This window comes from Mus pahari, chromosome 2, assembly GCF_900095145.1.
Source record: "Mus pahari chromosome 2, PAHARI_EIJ_v1.1, whole genome shotgun sequence".
NCBI lineage: Eukaryota > Metazoa > Chordata > Mammalia > Rodentia > Muridae > Mus > Mus pahari.
The window spans coordinates 117,531,313-117,550,118 of NC_034591.1; the positions used below are offsets into that span (position 1 = coordinate 117,531,313).

At 44.7% G+C, this 18,806-nt stretch overlaps 1 protein-coding gene across 1 annotated transcript in view; it reads left to right on the top strand.

The window, feature by feature from the left end:
- Gxylt2 (glucoside xylosyltransferase 2) overlaps positions 1-636 on the top strand; it is an 85,234-nt gene extending 84,598 nt beyond the window's left edge. The window contains exon 7 of the mRNA XM_021190832.2: positions 206-636. Coding sequence (XP_021046491.1) covers positions 206-388 — 183 coding nt within the window. The 3' untranslated portion in view covers positions 389-636. The remainder of the gene's footprint in view (positions 1-205) is intronic.
- The last annotated feature ends 18,170 nt before the right edge of the window (positions 637-18,806 follow it).

The window sequence follows — 18,806 nt, forward strand, 5'->3', positions numbered from 1 at the left end:
GGGCTTCCCACAGCTGTCTGTATCTTCACCTTTACATATCAGCACTGCAACAGACTCAGTGCTGCCTTCTGGCCTCAGTCACTCTCACATGAGTGGTCTCTCTGTCTCTCTCTCTGTCTCTCTCTCTCCCTCCCTCCCTCCCTCTCTTCCTTTCTCTCTCTCTCTCTCTCTCTCTCTCTCTCTCTTCTTTCTTATTATCTCTCAGTTTCCCTTTCAGGACAATCTGTTTCAATCTATGTACTACCCTCTGCAGCTGAAGTTTTTGGAGACGGTGCACACCCTGTGTGGACGGATCCCCCAGGTTTTTCTCAAGCAGATTGAGAAAACAATGCGAAGGGCTTACGAGAAGCACGTCATCATCCACATGGGCCCCAACCCCATGAGCTGAGAGTGTCCTCTTGCGCTAAGCCAGCCTGGTGTCTGTGACAGAGGACATGGATCCTTACGCTGCCCTGATATTTGTGTGGTGTGTGTGTGTGTGTGTGTGTGTGTGTGTGTGTGTGTGTGTGTGAATATTTAATGGTGCTCTGTGACTGTTGAGGTTCAAAAGCCTGATTGTATTTTCCTAAGTTAATTATCCCTAAAAGGGAATATGCTTTTCTTTATTTTCTCCTGATATCTCCTGAATCTTTTATTTTTAAAGTTATTTTATGAATTTTTACATTGTCCCAATGGGTTGAGAGAGAAAGGGGAACTTTATCTAGCCCTCAGATATGAGCCCCTGTTGATATATGCAGCTATCATGATAATCTGGATTTCTTGAGACCCTTCCTATGCAACTTGCTCTCTCAGATGCTATTAAAAAGCAATACGTGTTGAAGCTGGAAGATGGTACAGGGGGTAAAATCATTTGCCACCAAGCCTAATGGCCAGTGTTTGATTCCCTAGGTAGAAGATGAGAATTAACTCCACCAAGTCACCCTCTGGCTTGCGTGTATGCCCACACTCACACCAACAAGTAAGGAAATGTAGTATTAAAAATAATAATAGGAGCTGGGCGTGGTGGTACACGCCTTTAATCCCAGCACTCAGGAGGCAGAGGCAGGTGGATTTCTGAGTTTGAGGCCAGCTTGGTCTACAAAGTGAGTTCCAGGACAGCCAGGGCTATACAGAGAAATCCTGTCTCTAAATAAATAAATAACAGAGAAATCCTGTCTCAAAAAAACTAACTAACTAACTAACTAACTAAATAAATAAATAAATAAATAAATAAATAAATAAATAATAGGGGCTAGAGAGAAAGTTCAGCGGTTAAGAGCACTGACTGTACTTCCAGAGGTTCTGGGTTTCATTTCCAGCACCCACATAAATGGCTCACAACCATCTGTAACTCCAGAATCAGGGCATCTGATGCTCTCTTTCTGTCCTCCACAGTCACTATGCACATAAGTAGTGTGCACAGATATACGTGCAGGCAACACTCCCCTACACATAAAATAAAATAACTTTTCTAAAAATTAAAAAATAATAATATGTTATGAGACAAACTACCTTGAAGAGAATATAGGTCAGTGTGCCACAACCAAGATTAGATTAGACATAATCCTATCAGTCACTTGAAAAAGGTTGTTACCCTTTGAATGCGTTTCATTCCAGACTCCTTAAAACTCCCCTGACTTCTGTATTTCCCACTGTAACACACTGAAAACATACCACCTCAGTGAAGCGAAGCCTGTTTGCGGAGGTTTCATGTAGAAGACTAAGCAGTCAGATGAGATAATTATAGCGTGTCGGGTCTGGAAAAAGCGTTCAGACCAGCTAATTGGGCAGCATTTCAAGATGAGTCTGAGGGTGCATCTCAGAAGGATTGCTGAGCTCCGCGGAGGGCTCAATCATGAGAAATTTCTATGCAACAAAAGCTTCTAAAAGAAAGCCCAAGGGATCTCTTTAGCAAAGAGGTGTGAGTCCGTGTGTTCTCTACAGACAAGAGCACTTGATTAGACTACTGGGTAGAGGACAGAAATCAAAGGACAGCTTCAGATGTTTGTTTGGGTTTTGTTGTTTTCATTTTTAACTACATGTCTGTGTCTGTCTGTGTCTGTGTCTGTGTACGGGCATGGGAGTGCAGGTGCTGATGGAGACCAGAAGAGGCGGGCATTAAATCCCCTTGAGCTTGAGTTTCAAGTGGCAAGGCCTGGGACTTAGGCTCTGTGCACTAAACTTAGGTGCTCTGCAAGAGCAGCAAGCGCTCTTAACCATGTCCCCATGTCCCCATCCCCTGTGTGCTGTTTTGTTTTGTATTTTAAAGATAGGGTTTCACTGCCTGCCTGCCTCCACTTCCAGATAAGTCCTGGATCTATAAGTGTGTGCCCCCACACCCAGCTCGTTTTAGATTTAATTTGCTCAAAGTAAATGTTCCAGATAATGTCATTGGCAAGAAAACGAAAATTCCTGCCAGCCTCAGGACTCTTTTTCACTGTGGTCAGCCTGTGCTCTTAGTTTAGAAACCTTACAATTGCTGGGCAGTGGTGGTGCACGCCTTTAATCCCAGCACTTGGGAGGCAGAGGGAGGAAGACCTCCGAGTTCGAGGCCAGCCTGGTCTACAGAGTGAGTTCCAGGACAGCCGGAGCTATACTGAGAAACCCTGACTCCAAAAACAAACAAACAAAACCAAACAAACAAAAAAAAAACAAAACAAAAAGAAGTAATTGAGAAGCTGCTTGTGGACGTTGTACATCGTGGTGCGGAGCCTAGTGCGCACCACGATGTACAACGTCCACTAAAGGCATGCGCCACCACACCCGGCTGGAAAGTCTTCTTTTAATTAATTGCTTTAATGCAGCAAGAGGAACAATGCCAGTGTAAGTACAATTTTTCTATAAAATACAGGTTTGTGTAAGAAGGATTCTATTTTCCAGGGAGGAACACATTTGAAAATAAACGTCTTGAGTTCTCTTCATCCTACACAGACAGCAATCTGAAAATGGAAAATTAAAAAATATATATATATTTTATTTATGAAGTGTGGGAGCCCATATAACAGTAGGTTATCACAGCCCCCTGTATCAGCAGAAAAGTCTCATCCTGATGGGACAGCTCAGCACTACAAAGGAACCCTGCGGTGGCAGTTCATGTGTGACACAGTTATTGTAGTCACAGATTAAGGTTCAGCCACTCTCTCCTCTTGCCTACCACCTGCTGTCGGTAGGGAAATCACCTCCTGGTGGGCTACTCTCATTTTTACTGTTGTTTTGTATCCTCGCCAGCAGACGTGACATCTTATTTTGGTCTTTCCGGCTGTGGGCACATGAGGCGTGGGGTAACTCCCCACAGTCTGGGTTTGAGTGATGGAGCCAGAGTGTCCACACAGAGCTTCCATTCCAGTCTCTCTCTTCGTCGTCTGTTCAGTAAGCTCACGAGTGATGTTTAGATGCCCCCGTGGCTACCAGATCTAAAGACCTTCCATCAAGTCTGTGGAGAAGCTTTCGAATACAAAATACAACAGTGTCCTTGGTTTTATGAAGAACAGGTCTACTCTCCATCCGCAACTGTTTGATGCCAACTGCATACACAGCACTGTTGCCACCTAAGCTCAATGGCAGAATCTGAAAACATTCTAGCAGGATCAGTCATGGTCATGTGACACACACGCTCTCCACTCCCCGTGTGGAATTTCCATGGTGTGGCCTACAATTTTAGGTTCAGTGGAGAATTTAAGAAGAAGAAGAAGAAAATCCCTTCCAACTCTTTGTACCTAAAAGTGGTAATTATTGGGTTCTCTCTGCCTTTGATATTTCCTGGCAAACACCTTTGAAATCTCAGAGCCACGTGTTTATTCAGTGAACTTCTACAGCCTGTTAGCTGTGCTAAGAAGTGACACTTGGCTCCTTAGGCCACACTGAATCTACCCCTGCAAGAGCTGAGCCTGGTGCTCTCCTCTCCTCCCGCTCTGCCCTTGTTTCTTTTCCCCTCCTCTCCCCTCCCTCTTGTCATAGTCACTGTCCTATTGCTGTGAAGAGACGCCTTGACCGAGGCATCTTTCATACAAGAAAGCATTTAATTGGGGGCTTGCATACAGTCTCACCAGCTAATCCTTTATCATGGTGGGAAGCAGACAGGCATGGTGCGGAAGCTCAAGCTGAAAGCTTTATAGTCTTAGTCTTCAGGTAAGAGACTTCTAATGGCACACCTCCAACAAGGACACGCCTCCTTGAACCGGGGACTAAGCATGCAAATAAATATGAGCCTAAGGGGGCCATTCTGATTCAAACCAGGGCACCACCTCTCTCTGCTATCTTCTCTCTCATCTCATTTCCTTTTTTTTTTTTTTTTTTTTTTGTCAGTGAGTCCAATATTTTTATTTTTTTTTTTTTTTTTTTTTTTTTTTAAGTCCGCTTCACAGATGTGACTGTGTCGGTCTGTGTAAAGTGCCAGGACTTTGGAACAGCAAGCAATGATCATGCTTTTGCGTGCATTGGAAGTGAGATTTCAATGGCAGGGTCAGAAGGAAGGCTGGGGTTACTTCTTACTGTTTATTAAATCTGAGACATTGTGACTTACAGGAAAATTCTAATACTTGAATATGTCCCATCTACAAAATCAATTGGACTGTCTCTTCAACTTCGACAATTGGGGTTTAGCACAATACCCTGGGCTGAGGCTTTTGTGACATTTGGATGTCATGTTCAGTGCTCTACTATGAACCATCTGCACTTTCACTACTTCTGAAATATATATATATATATATATATATATATATATATATATATATATATATTCATGCTCCCAGAGGCTGGCTGGTATCTATGAGGCATTTGTAGTGTCCATAAGGGAAAGTCAACAAGCACACCAAACCGTGCATAATCAAATCACGATTCAGAGTGATAGCTCTGGGCATGGTGGCAAGCAACTAGCATCCTAGGAAGATGGCTATGAGTTAGTGGCTAGCCTGGGCGACCTGGTACTACTCAGGCCTTTCTCAAAAGCAGCTGGAGGAGAGGCTGGAGAGATGGCTCAGTGGTTAAGAGCACTGACTGCTCTCCTTTCCAGAGGACCTAGGTTTAATTCCTAGCACCTACTGATGGCTTACAGCCATCTGTAACCCCAGTTCTAGGGAGAATCTGACACCCTCTTGGGGCTTCTTAGGATAACAGGCATGCCTGTAATTCACAGGCATACATGCAGACACAATGCCATACATGTGATTTTTAAAAAGTTAAAAACACCCAAGAAGGACCCATGCCTTTAATTTTAATCCCAGCACACTGGAGACAGACAGGAGATCTCTGTGAGTTCAAGGCCAGTCTGGTCTGCAGGGGGAGTTCCAGGTCAGCCGGGGCTACATAGTGAGACCCTTTCTCAAAAACAAAACCAAGCACACATGCACATGGTTATATCTGAAAAAAAAAGTTATTGAGTGATCATAAGACAATAATTCAGTAAGTTAAAATCATTATAGTCTGGTCTGCAAACAGGACACCCGCCACATAAATGTAGAATTATGGGAAGTAATATTTGGTGTTGACTCATAAAGAATAGATGCCATATGTTTGATGAACCAAGATGGATATCATTTCATGATGAGATTCAGAAATTCATTCTCAGTGTGAAAGTGTCATTGATCAGTGGCAGGCAACTCTCCTTACATTCTTGTTTCCTGCTATATTTTCATATTTTCCATTTTTGCCTTTCTCTTTCTGTTTATGATACATTTCTGGGTAGTACAGGAACCACGGCTTTCTTGGAACACGTGACAGGACTTGGGAACCCCTGTGTAGGTAGAAGAGGGTTCTGACTAGACCTTAGATCCACTTGTCTATGACTGGGGCTGTTACAGACGTTTTAAAAGGCTAACACCCGCACACAGTCCTACACACACACCATATTCCTTTTACTGAGTCTGTGAGTTGGAGAATCATGCACACAGTTAGGGTCACTCATTTCACAACAGCCTTGTGGACCTTTACCTCTGACAAGACTTCTTGGGCAAAAGAAAGAGTGCTTGGTTCTAGTTTTTGTTTTTCACAGGTCAAAACTGGAAATATTCTCTTGAGTCTACAGCATAAAACACCGCGTGTGTCACTATGTGCGTGAACACGTGAGAGTCAGGCGCAGTGCTGACTTCGCTGGGTTGACATGTTTGCATTGTCGTTGAAAAAAAAACATGTCTACTGTTCAGAGCTCCTAAGGAATCCCTGAACACAGGTTGATTTTTGTTTTGTTTGCTCAAAAACTTGGGTGTTTTTGTTGTTGTAATTTTATTTGCAAAGAAATACATTTTTAAAAGAACAATCCAAAGAGAAGAAATTATTACAGTTGTTAAAATGGAAGACAAGAACTAAGATCACCTGACCATCTCATCTTTTTAAATGTCTTATCTCTTGTTTATTACCTTAAAAAAATTTAAAAGCTTTAAATATGTGTTATTTGACAATGCTTTTGTGTATGTTTTTCTTCATAAGATCTTAAGCCTAAAAGTGTATCTTATGTATAGCCAGTAAAGAGTATTTAATACGTAGAATAGTTTATTTTTTAAAAAAAAATCATTAAAAATTTTACCTTGATTATAATAGTGTCGTCATAAGTTATTTGTTTAGTCTTCTCTGTTCAAGGAAGAACGAATGGAATTTGGAGAGTGTAACAATGAGCTGTTATGTTTAGCAAAGTTGTACTTGTTGACCACAGCATATACAAAAATAACTGAACTGCTTCAAAGGTTTTGAGCTGATCAAAATATTTTTTCTATCATTTCTTTTTAAAATCAGCACAAGGTGTTCAGTTTATCTACTAAAATTTCTCCTCATAGTTAAGGCTAAATTTTAAGTGGTTTTTTTTTTTTTAGTTTAATTGTGTGTGTATGTGTGTGTATGTGTGTGCGCGTGTGTGTATGCACATTCGCGCACATATGTGGGCATGTGCACATGCATCCAGGGCCCGAGGAGGCCAGAAGAGGGCATCAGATTCCCTGACCCTGAGGCTATAGGCTGTTGGGAGCTGCCCAGTGTGGTTGTTGGGAACCAAACTGAGCTGCTTCTGCAAGATCAGTACTTGCTCTTAACAGGGGAGCAATCTCTCCAACCTCTCAATATTAAATTTAAATCCTAGTGCCAACCTTTGTGTGATAGAACATAACCCTCGACACCTTACCAGCCCTCTGTTAAGGGAATCAGCTCTGACTTCCTTACGTAACATTCTGAGGAATAACCAAAGAAATGTACATTAAATACTTGACATGTGATAAACACTCAGCTTACACGGAAACACTCGCTGACCACCAGGGACCTGTCTACTAAAATAGGAACTTGTACAACCAACCCAACTGTACCAACCCAAACCCAAAGGCTTGACTGCTTTGGTCCTTGGCCTAGGTAGCATGGGATGGGAGATTGGCTGACTACATCTCTCGTTTTTCATCTGAGATTTCATGGCATCTCTAAACTCATTTTAGTGGATGGGTATGCTGGTGATGTTAAAATGTGAAGAGAGTAAAAGCAAAGGTGTGTGGCTCCAGACCGGTAGGACCACCAAGGACCACCACCTTACAGACATTGTCTTTAATGTACACTGAATAAGTGAACATATGTTGATGTGTGTTTCCCTTGCAGTGGTTCTCAACCTTCTTAGTGCTGCAACCCTTTGAAACAGTTCCTCATGTTATGGTGACTCCAACCATAAAATTATTCCGTTGCTACTTCATAACTGTGAAGTATATGCTGCTGCTGTGAATTGTAATGGAAAAGGTTGAGAGCTCATGCCTGATAGCTTTATACAGTTAGAACGAGTCTGGCATGTCTCCCCAAGGCATCGTTCTGAAGATTTGGAAACTATATTAAATATGGTGCTACTTGAAGGTAGAGGTATAACGTACTTGCCTAGCATGCACAAGGCCCTGGGTTCAATCCCCAACCCCTGCCCCCAAATAGAGAGGGGAAGAGGAAAAGGAAGGAAGAAAGGAAAAAAAGGAAAGCAAGCTGCTATAGTAGAAAGCAAATAAATAAGATGGTTAAAAGATACATTCTAACCAGCACTGCAGTGAGTGCCTGCAAGCCCAGCACTCAACTCAGGAGGCTGATGTAGGGTGAGCATGTGTTTGTAACTAGCCAGGCTTCTGTAGTGAGATCCGGTCAGAAACTCTGTGTGTGTGTGTGTGTGTGTGTGTGTGTGTGTGTGTGTGTGTGTATGTGTGTGTGTGACAGAAACAGAGCCACAAAGACAGAGTTGTAGCTAGATCCTGAATAACTGAGTCAACTTCTTCTGTCTTCACTGCTACCTCCACTCAAAACATAACTCCCCTGCAGGCATCCTGGTCCTCTGACCCAGGCCTTCACCCTCCTGCCTGTTTGCCTCTGGCTGCTTCCCAGCACCACCTCACCCCATGTAAAGCTCCTCTACCTCTTTTCCCTCTTAGAATGATGCCCAAGCTGCTCTTCAAATATCCCAAGAGGTCTCTGTATGATCCAACACGCCGCACACACACACACACGCACACACACACTCCCACCCCTCCCCCCTGCCCATCCCCCTGCCCACACCTCCTCTTGACTTTCTTTTCCTACATCTTCACTAATTCTCATTCATCTATTGCAGGGCCTTTGAGTCTCTCTAGCATCTCCTTTACGTCCCTGTTTCTTTCTTTCATCTCGTAAATGTCCACTACTCTTTGGCCCTCCGTGAAAGTGTTGCTTCTTTTCTGAAGCCTCCCATGATTGGCCAAGGATGACAAGGCCTTCCTGTATACTTGTTGGTATGTGTCACCCTGCACATTGTCATGTCTGTCTACTGAAATAATAGTGAAATAGTGATATTAAGCTAGACAGAGTAGAGCGTGCCTTGAGTCTTGGCACTCAGGGGACAGAAGCAGCAGGTGGAGGCCTTTGAATTCCAGGACACCTTGGTCCACATAGACTGGTCTCAAAAAAAGAACAGAAAAGACAAAGAAAAAGAAAAAAAGAAAAAGAAAAGAAAAACAAAAAAAGGAAAGGAAGGAGAAAGAAAACAAAAAAGAAACATACTTAATTTATTGACTACCTTCCCCAGTAGAAATACTGTTCCTTTTTTGGGGTGGTTGGTTTTTTGAGACAGGATTTCTCTAGTATAGCCCTGGCTGTCCTAGAACTCACTCTGTAGACCAGGCTGGCCTCGAACTCAGTAATTCGCCTGCCTCTGCCTCCCGAGTGCTGGGATTAAAGGCGTGTGCCACTCTTTTTTTTTTTTTTTTCTTTTTAAGGAAATGTATTGTTATATGTAAGCACACTGTAGCTTTTTTTGGGGTGTCTTCAGGCACACCAAAAGAGGGTGTCAGATCTCATTATGGATGGTGTGAGCCATCATGTGGTTGCTGGGAAAAGCAGTTGGTACTTTTAACCGTTGAGCCATCTCTCCAGCCTGAGACACTATTCCTTAAAGGCATAATCCTTGTTACCCTGTTCTCTGTTCTGGACTTTGGTGATGAACACACACGAGCATCACAGTTAACAAAAATAGCCAGGCATGGTGGCGCACACCTTTAATCCCAGCACTTGGGAGGCAGAGGCAGGCAGATTTCTGAGTTCCAGGCCAGCCTGGTTTACAAAGTGAGTTCTAGGACAGCCAGGGCTACACAGAGAAACCCTGTCTCTGTAAAAACCAACCAACCAACCAAGCAAACAAACTAATGTGCAATCAGAACAAAAACCCATCCCACTGTGGGGGCTTGCACAGCCTGGCGAGGACAAGGACCTAAGATCAAGTTCCTCAGTACTCAGACCAAAAAGCCAAGCCCGGTTGCCTGTGCTGTAACCTCAGCATTGAGGTGAGCGCAAGCACACTCACCTCCCAAGTGCACTCACCTCCCAAGCACACTCACCTCCCAAGCGCACTCACCTCCCAAGCACACTTACCTCCCAAGCGCACTCACCTCCCAAGCACACTTACCTCCCAAGCACACTCACTCACCTCCCAAGCACACTCACCTCCCAAGCACACTTACCTCCCAAGCACACTCACTCACCTCCCAAGCACACTCACTCACCTCCCAAGCACACTGGCTGTTCAGCCTAGCCCTTGCATGCAGCTTCCAGTTCAGTGAGAGACCCTGTCTCAAGGCAATAGCCTGAGATCAAAAGAAGGCACTCCACGCTGTGCTCTGGCCCTTGCCTGTGCATGCATGGGGGGGGGGGGTGCAGGCACTCATTCACAGTGCACATGCAACTAAACTAAAACCCAAACAACCTTTCAGTTCATGTCCCTTGAGAGTTGAGAATTAAATTCCTTGTCGAGGCCCCACAGGCCTATCAACACCTCCTCCTCCTTTCTTTCACACCCACCAGCCCTCTTCCCACCTCCTTGACCACAGTTTAGTTTCGGTAACCAAGCCCAAGCCATATCCCAGCCCCCAGTTAGAGTTCTTTTAAAGCGCAGGGTGGGGCTGGTGAAGTTACTCAGCGGGAACAGGCACTTGTTGCCAAACCTTACAACCTGAGATTGATTCCCCCAAGGGCCTGTGTTGTGGAAAGTGGGTACTGATGACAAGTACTGCGCAGATCACCAAGGTGCTTAGTGGCATTTGTAGGCCACTCTTACACACACACACACACACACACACACACACACACACACACACATTTAACTTTTTTTAAAGAATAAGGGTAAAGGTTACCTAACAAGGTCAGGAATGCCTGTGAGGGAGGGAGTTGAGAAGGATCAAGGATTTAAGGTTACCTTTGGCTACAGATAAAGTCTGAGGGCGGCCGGGCAGTGGTGGCGCACGCCTTTAATCCCAGCACTCGGGAGGCAGAGGCAGGTGGATTTCTGAGTTCGAGGCCAGCCTGGTCTACAGAGTGAGTTCCANATCCCAGCACTCGGGAGGCAGAGGCAGGTGGATTTCTGAGTTCGAGGCCAGCCTGGTCTACAGAGTGAGTTCCAGGACTATACAGAGAAACCTTGTCTCGAGAAAAAAAAAAAAAAAAAAGTCTGAGGACAACTTTCGTTACATAAGACTTTGTCCAAAATGATCAAAAGAGGGGGGTGAGGGGATAGCTCAGTTGGTGAACTGCTTGCTTTCGTGAAGCCCTGGGTTCAAACCCCAGCACTGTACCATCAAGGGATGGTGTGAGCTCCAACAACTGCCATTTCAACACTTTGGAGATTGAGTCAGAATGATGACAAGTTCAAGGTCATCCTCTGATACAGGAGTTTGAGGCTAGCCTGGACTACCTAAGATGAGATGTGAGAGACTGACAGACAGATACGCAAAGACACATACAGTCACACCCAGACATAAAGAGAAAGGTGACAGGGACAGAGAGTGTTTGGCAGAAGAGGAGGAGACAGGACCTGAATTGTCTGGAGAGCTTTCAGAGGAGTCAGCTCCCCTGCCTTGGCTTCAGACCCCCCTTCTCCAGAGCAGCAGAAGGAGACATTTCCATTAGCTTTAGCAACTGAACTAATAGTAAATCTCCACTGCAGTTTACAGAAAACAAACACAGTTACAGGGGGCAGGGAAGGAACACACACAGGAGAAATCTGACATGCTCATGATGACGTGATTAAAGCGACTGTCTTTAATGGTGGGACACACTTGATGGTATGCCATGCAGTGGGGTGGAAAGAGAACACAGAATTTCTTCATGGTGTCCTGCCAGGGACCCCTTGATGGTGCTTTCCTGGATCCACTCTTATCTAGGGCTCTCTGTCAGATGGAGGTAGCTTATCAATACTCATTTCTTGATGAAATGCATAGGACCGTGGTTGTCCTTGTGGTAGGAATTTACACTAAGGTTTGCAGGGGCTTAAGCTGCTCAGCACCTTAGTCTCAAGCAGAGGAAGTGTTCTTGTATTAGTGTTGGGGCTCTCTGCATTTGAAATTATTCAAAAGACAGAAGTAGCAAGCTCACGGGTATTTTTGCCAGTCAGCCTAAACAAGAACATCAGGTTGGAGTCACTGAGGCAAGCCACTGGCTTAACTGGTTAAGTCACCTCTGGTGGCTTCGGGTCACAGCTGAAGAAACAGGCATTTTAGACATTAATGATTTACCTGGGTTCACACAATCAGGAAATGGGAAGCAGGGGATTAAACCCAGATGTCAGATTTTAGACCTTTATGCAAACCGGAAGAACATTCAGGGCTATCACAGTCAATTACTGTGTATGTGTATCTTTATGTTTACCCTTGTGTGTCTGAGGTTTTTCCAAAGAAATGGAACTAGTGTATATGGGACAGAGGGACACTGGGTTTTTTGTTTGTTTGTTTGTTTTTTGTTTTTTTGTTTTTTTTTTAATACAAGATTTCTTCCTGAGCCTGGAACTCAGTGAATTAATGAGCCCTAAAGATCTTTCTGTCCACCTCCCCAGCACTAGAATTAGACACCCACACTCTGTCTCGTAGTGTGATGTGTACAGACACACAGACAACACTGGGGGGGGAGGCGAGAGGGTTAGAGGGAGAAGGAGAAAGGTTGAGAATTACTATAAGCCTTGTCAGAAGATTGGCTCATATTATGCAGGCTGCCAGTCTTACAATCTACAGGGTGACCTGACAAACCAGGTCCCGGGTGGAGCCAATCCGACAGAAGACGTTTAAGATCACTTTGGGGACGAGTGAGCCTTTTGTTATATTGAGGCCTTTGCTTCATTAAAAGGGGCCCAGCCCACATTAAGGAAGACCAGCTATTCTCCTCTGGCTTCCGATTCAGATGCTTCTCCCATGCAGAAATATACTTACAGATGTGTGCAAAGTCAGAGCAAATTCTACATCCCCACACCCCTTCTCTGAGCACTAACATTATCTGGACTCTCTGCTTTAGTGGCCAGCAACAGCCAGATTTATACAAGACTTTGGTTCTTAGGTATAGTGGTAGGGGCACTTGGCCTAAGCCAACCAACCAGATCCTTTACCTGTAACTGAACCATACTGTTCAGTTGTCCTTAGCAAGCTAATTAGAATGAAGATGTTTACTCCTGAGCAGTGGAGGGAGTTTCAGAGAGAAAGATAAAGAGGCAAAGAGGAACGAGAGGGTCAGGGTTGGGGGAAATGGCAGACAGTGGAGGTTCCAATCTCACAGAACACTCCACTTGCCCAACAGTCCCCTGTTTTATATTTCCTGATTTCTAGAAGCCCACTTCCACAGTGGTGGTCAGGCTGAACGAAGACACATTTATCTCTGTCTGCTTGAAAGCTGTACGTCATTGCCAGCATTGATCATGACACTGCAGAAAGCAGTCACCGGTCTTTAAAAATCCCCAAGTTCCCTGTATTTTCACTAAGAACCTGTTAGCTTTTGAGAGTCTGGGGGATGAATGAAACCCAGTGGGTTTGGGAAGTAACGGCCATATTGTTTAGAACATTATAACCAGTCTATTTTGTCTACTTCAGCTCTGTCTTCCTATGCTTTGTAATGTACAAGTAAGGACTCAAAGGGCATAAATAGAGAGACACAGGAATCACAGACTTTCCAGGCTTTATATAGTGCATTTAATTTAAATTGAGTTAAGCTGTTACCATCTATGTATCCTGTGATTTTTTTTTTATTATTTATGTGGATTTTGGGTTTGTTTTGTTTTGTTTTGTTTTTGTTTGTTTGGTTTTTTTTTCGAGACAGGATTTCTCTGTGTAGCCCTGTCCTGGAACTCACTCTGTAGATCAGGCTGGCCTTGAACTCAGAAATGACCCTGCCTCTGCCTCCCACGTGGTGGAATGAATCAGTGGTGCATGTCACCTGGCCTGGCTTTGTGTGCTATTTAACTCAAGGTAGGCTTAACACTCTCACAAACATTTATCATTTCTTTATGATAAAAGTCTTTTCTTCAGCTTCGTTTGTTTATGTGAAACAAGGTCTCTCTGCAGTACTGCCTGCTCTGGAGTTCTTACTCTATAGATCAGGCTGGCCTTGCGCTCACAGAGGCCCTCATGCCTCTGATTACAGGGATGTTCTACCTTGCTGAGCTTTTTCTAGCTTTGTAAAATATTCACCATGAGCCGGCCGTGGTGGCGCACGCCTTTAATCCCAGCACTCGGGAGGCAGAGGCAGGCGGATTTCTGAGTTCGAGGCCAGCCTGGTCTACAAAAGTGAATTCCAGGACAGCCAGGGCTATACAGAGAAACCCTGTCTTGAAAAACCGAAAAAAAAAAAAATTCACCATGATGTCATTATCCATGGATATCTCATTGTGAAGTACACACTGACAGACACCTCCTGTTTCATAGCAGTTAGAATGACACATTATAAAAGGGGATTCTTTAGATTGTCCTAATGTAGGGCTAAAAATTAATAAGCTGCCTAGCTACCCAAAAGAAGAAGTGGGGTCTGTGAAAACATGAACTTTTCACCCTCCCTTGCTGCACAATGGTTCCCGGAGCATTCCTGAGCGGAAAGTTTCCTGGAACAATCACAATGTCCCAAAGCCCCTGGTCATAATGATCCAACGCCCCTGTGGAATGTCACCACCCTAACCACAATGTCACAAAGCCCTGGGTGTGTTGCCTAGTGTTACACATGACTAGCATATGACCTAACTGTATGGGCAGTCTATGATTTTAGAGTTCCCCTTTTCCCTCCCCTTTTCTCCCCCTGGCTTGTGGTTTTCTCCTTTATAAGCTCTGTAAAAATTCAGGTCGGGGTCGAACTCCTCTACCCCTGTGTGGTGTATGAGTTTCGACCCCAGCATGCTGGCCTGAGCTCTTGTCTTGTCCTGTCTTCAATAAACTTCCTCGTGTGTTTACAGCAAGTCGGTCTCAGCGTCCTACTGGGTGCGCGTCCTTCCCGAGACTGGAGCAGGGGGGCTCCCTTTGGGGATCTTTCACTACATGATATGAACTCCCAAGTACCTATACATATGTGTGAACCCAAGTGCACATATGCACACACGCAAACATGGATATGTACGTACACAAACATGTACGTTTAGAACTAGTTCTCATTTAAAATGTTTACTTTTTATGCATTATTGCTTGTATGGGTATCACATGCCTGCAGGTGCTCAAAGAGGCAAGAAGAAGGCATTGAGAGCCAAAGTCACAAGCAGTCGTGATCTGTCATGTGGGTGCTGGCAGCCGATCTGTCTCAACATCCCCATACAATGCTCATTCTTAAACTGATTTGTTGTTACTGAGTTTTGACAGTTTTGTATATATTCTGACTATTAACCTCCTTTCAGAGGAATGCTTTGTAAATATGTTTTCCCACTCTGTATGGTTTTCTTTCTGTTGGTTGCTCTTTTGCTAAGCAGTAACACAGTGGTATTTTAACCCAGGCCTGTTTGATGGTCTCTAACCTGTGGAAACTGGATGTTGACGGTTTCCTATACTCTTCCTAAATCTCCAGACTCCAGTAATTCCCCCATGGACTTATAAAAAGATCCTCCCACGTGGTCTCTGAAGTCACCCTGTTTTCTCTCTATCCTTTCTTCCTGTCTCCATCTTCTGCCACCCACTCTTCAGTGCTCAGGGCTTTCCCTCGGTGCGCATGCGCACGACATGCCGTGCGGGGCTGGTTTAAGGTCCTCTGTTTCTGGTTTAAATCTGAAACGTCCCCCACTGGCTAAGTTTGTAATGCTTGGTCCCTAGCTAGTAGCAATGTTTAGGGACACTGTGAAACTTTTAGAAAATGGGGTGGGAACGGGGCTGGTGGGTAAGTTGGAGGAAGTAGTTACAAGGACTGGCCTTTGAGACTTATTCTTGGCTCCTGTTTCATGACCTGTTCTGTCTGCTGTGATGTGAAGAATGTCTAACACAAGCTACCGCACCAAACACCAGGCAGCTTCACCTGCCTTTCCCACCAGGATGGACTAAGCCCTCGGAGACCAAGAGTTAAATCCCTCTTCCTTTTGTCAGTAACTGGGGAGCTGTTCAGATGGGCTGTTCTAGGTGATCTCACCTTAACTGCAGTCCCACCATCAACTGTCCCACAGTCACTGAGAGAGTCCCCAACCCAAGTGCACCTCTGCCTTTCTCCATCAGAGCCTGGAGTTTCTTCCCCTGAGCTAACCAGTGTTCTCAGGAATGGTAGGTGACTTCTGCCCTCCCTAAGGCAGAAGGGTCTTCTGTGATCTAGCCATTCCTCCACAGTGACTTCTCTGATTCAGTGTAGGGATCAGACATGGGCAGGAATCCCAAGAATCATTATGAGGAGTTCTGGGGCTGGCAACCACATCTTGGTCCTGTTTTTCTCCCAAGGAATTAACAAGAACCACTCTCTTCCATCTTAGGCTTAAAAGCCATCTTATAGTAAAGACAAGCTAGGTTCATTCTTATGATTACACCTCTGTTTTTCAAGGATTGGGCTATGCACCCTGTAACCCTGTGCTGTCTGTTCCAAGAACGGCAGCCATGTCCTTGTTTCAAAAAGCTAGTAAGCATCTTGCAACCCTCCCTTTGCTTCAAAGGGTTGCTATGGCTACCTTGTCCAAACTACCTGTATGACCACCTTGCAACCACGTCTTTGTTTCGGGAGGTCATTAGGACTAATGGGTATTCTTATTTTCTGCTCCTGTAACACTGAGTACTTTGCCTGCCAAATCCCCCATTTGGAACCAACCTACCTCTGAGCTTTTAAAGCTTTTAAACTTTGTCTTCCTCACACCCAATGCTGACCCCTCAAAGCCCTCCTTAGGGGGAGGGAGCCCAATTACACCAATAAAAAAGCTTGCTTGAATTAATTGCTTGCTTTAATTAATTTGACCATGATGATTTGGGGAGGCAGTCTTTCTCTTCCCATCTTTGGGTTAAAAACAAGCTTTAGCAGGAAGCTGCCCAGTTAAGGATTCTAGAAGGAAATAGGAAACAACCCCCAAAGCCAGACCTCTGGCTCCTCTTTTGCCTGTACTCTCTCTGCAAGCCTGAGCTGCAAATAAGAGATAAGGTACAAGACAGGAGCGAGGAGCATGCAGCAACGCCTGCCTAAGGGGATGGGAAGTTTCTCAGAGGAAGTGGTGTTTGGTCTGACAGCAGATATGTGTGAGGAAGGTCCCACAGTGATCTGCAGGGGACAGAGCTTTCAAACAGAAAACCCTCAAAGCAGGGACTTTTAAACGAGAAGGCTGGAGAGATGGCTGGCCAGGGTGTGCCTATAATCTCAACACTCAGGAGACTGAGGCAGGAGGGTACTGAGTTAGAGGTCAGAGGGGGCTAAATGGCCAGTTCTAGGCCAGTCTGGCCTACAGAGTGCAATTTTGTCTGTAAGAATTGGGTGTTGGGGGAGCAAAGGGAGGAAGAGAGAACAGGGCAGGTGAGAGAGAAGGGGGGGGAGAGGAGAAGAGAAAGGGAAAGATGAAGTGGCAGAACATTTACCTAGCATGTGAGAGACCTTGGGCTTGATCCCCAGTGCATAGAAAGACGTAGATGGATTCTGACTAGCCACAAAGCAAAACAAACTTAATTTGACCCAAGTTGAGAGTGACACAAGGGACAAAGCAGCGCGACAGGAGTGGACTTGGCTTGCTCTCCACTGGAAGGTTCCAATAGAATTCTCTGTAACCCTGTAACAATGGAATGCAAGAGCTCACAGTCACTTGAAACGGGGCTGGGGCCTGAGGAACTGGTTTTTATTAAAGAATCTAGAAACTGAATTTTAAATTTTACTGAGTTTTTTTTTTTTTTCCTTCACTTGGCTAGTGTGGCTGTATTGTACAGCAGATCGCTCTGCGTGAGAAACCGGGGCCTATGGTGGTTAGGATAGCAGAGAGGAGATGGTAAACTTTGTTGTGGAGTTAGTGGTTCCATTCCGAGCTGAAGGGACCTGGGCACATGGCAGTCATCCCCATGGTTTCATGACATTGTCCTCCCCTGAGATTTTCCTGTGATTTCTGAACACACGATCTCATCTTTAGTGGCCCAAAGACATAGCCCATTGGTTGGCAGCAACATTTGACAGAGGTATTTTGAGTGTAGGAGGATTTTGCTTGCACACTAAAGCCCAGGGTTAGAGTCAGAAGCATCTTTTTAAAAGTCAACTTTGTAATGGCTAATTCCAGATTCTCAGCGTCTCAGTTACGAGGTCTGGTAACAGGCTTCGTCCCTTCTTTGTTGACAACGTGGTATGTGGGCCTCAGGAAGAGGAGGTAGAACAAGGGCTTTTCTTTTTTCTTTCTTTCTTTTACATCTATACACATTATTATTATTATTATTATTATTATTGTTATTATTATTATTGTAAGTACACTGTAGCTGTCTTCAGACGCACCAGAAGAGAGCGTCAGATCTCATTACAGATGGCTGTGAGCCACCATGTGGTTGTTGGGATTTGAACTCAGGACCTTCGGAAAAGCGGTCAGAGCTCTTAACCACGGAGCCATCTCGCCAGCCCTTCTTTATATTTCTTAAAAATTATTTTGTGTGTGCCTGAGTATGCGTGCTAAAATGGAGGTCAGATGACAACCACATGCACACCATGGATGGAAGTCTGGCTCCAAGCACCTTCACCAGCTATCTTGCTGGTCCACAGCAAAAGTATAAAGCATTCCATGTTGGTTTAGAGCCAGATGTTCTGAGTTCTAGAACTGTCTTGACGTACTTCGCATCCATCTGTCATGGCTGAAGAGCCTCTCATAGATTCTTGCTCTCTTCTTGTGAGGATTGAAGCCCATAATAAAACAACAGCCGCCTCAACACTTCAGAATCGTAGCCAATGTGTCTGTCGAGTGCTTTGTATCTACTATTTCATTCATTATGTCAGCTTAAAGGTTTTGTTTTCACGTTGGGGGGTGGGGGTGGGGGTAGGAGTGGGGGTGGGGAGAGGGCATGTGTAAGGATCAGGGCACAACATAGGAGAGTCAGTTCTCTCCATGTGGGACCCTAGGGAGTAAATAAACTCAAGTCCCAGCTTGACAGCAAATGCTTCTACCGGCTGGACCGTCTCCCTAACCGTACATCTCTTTTTAAAGATCCCCTCTC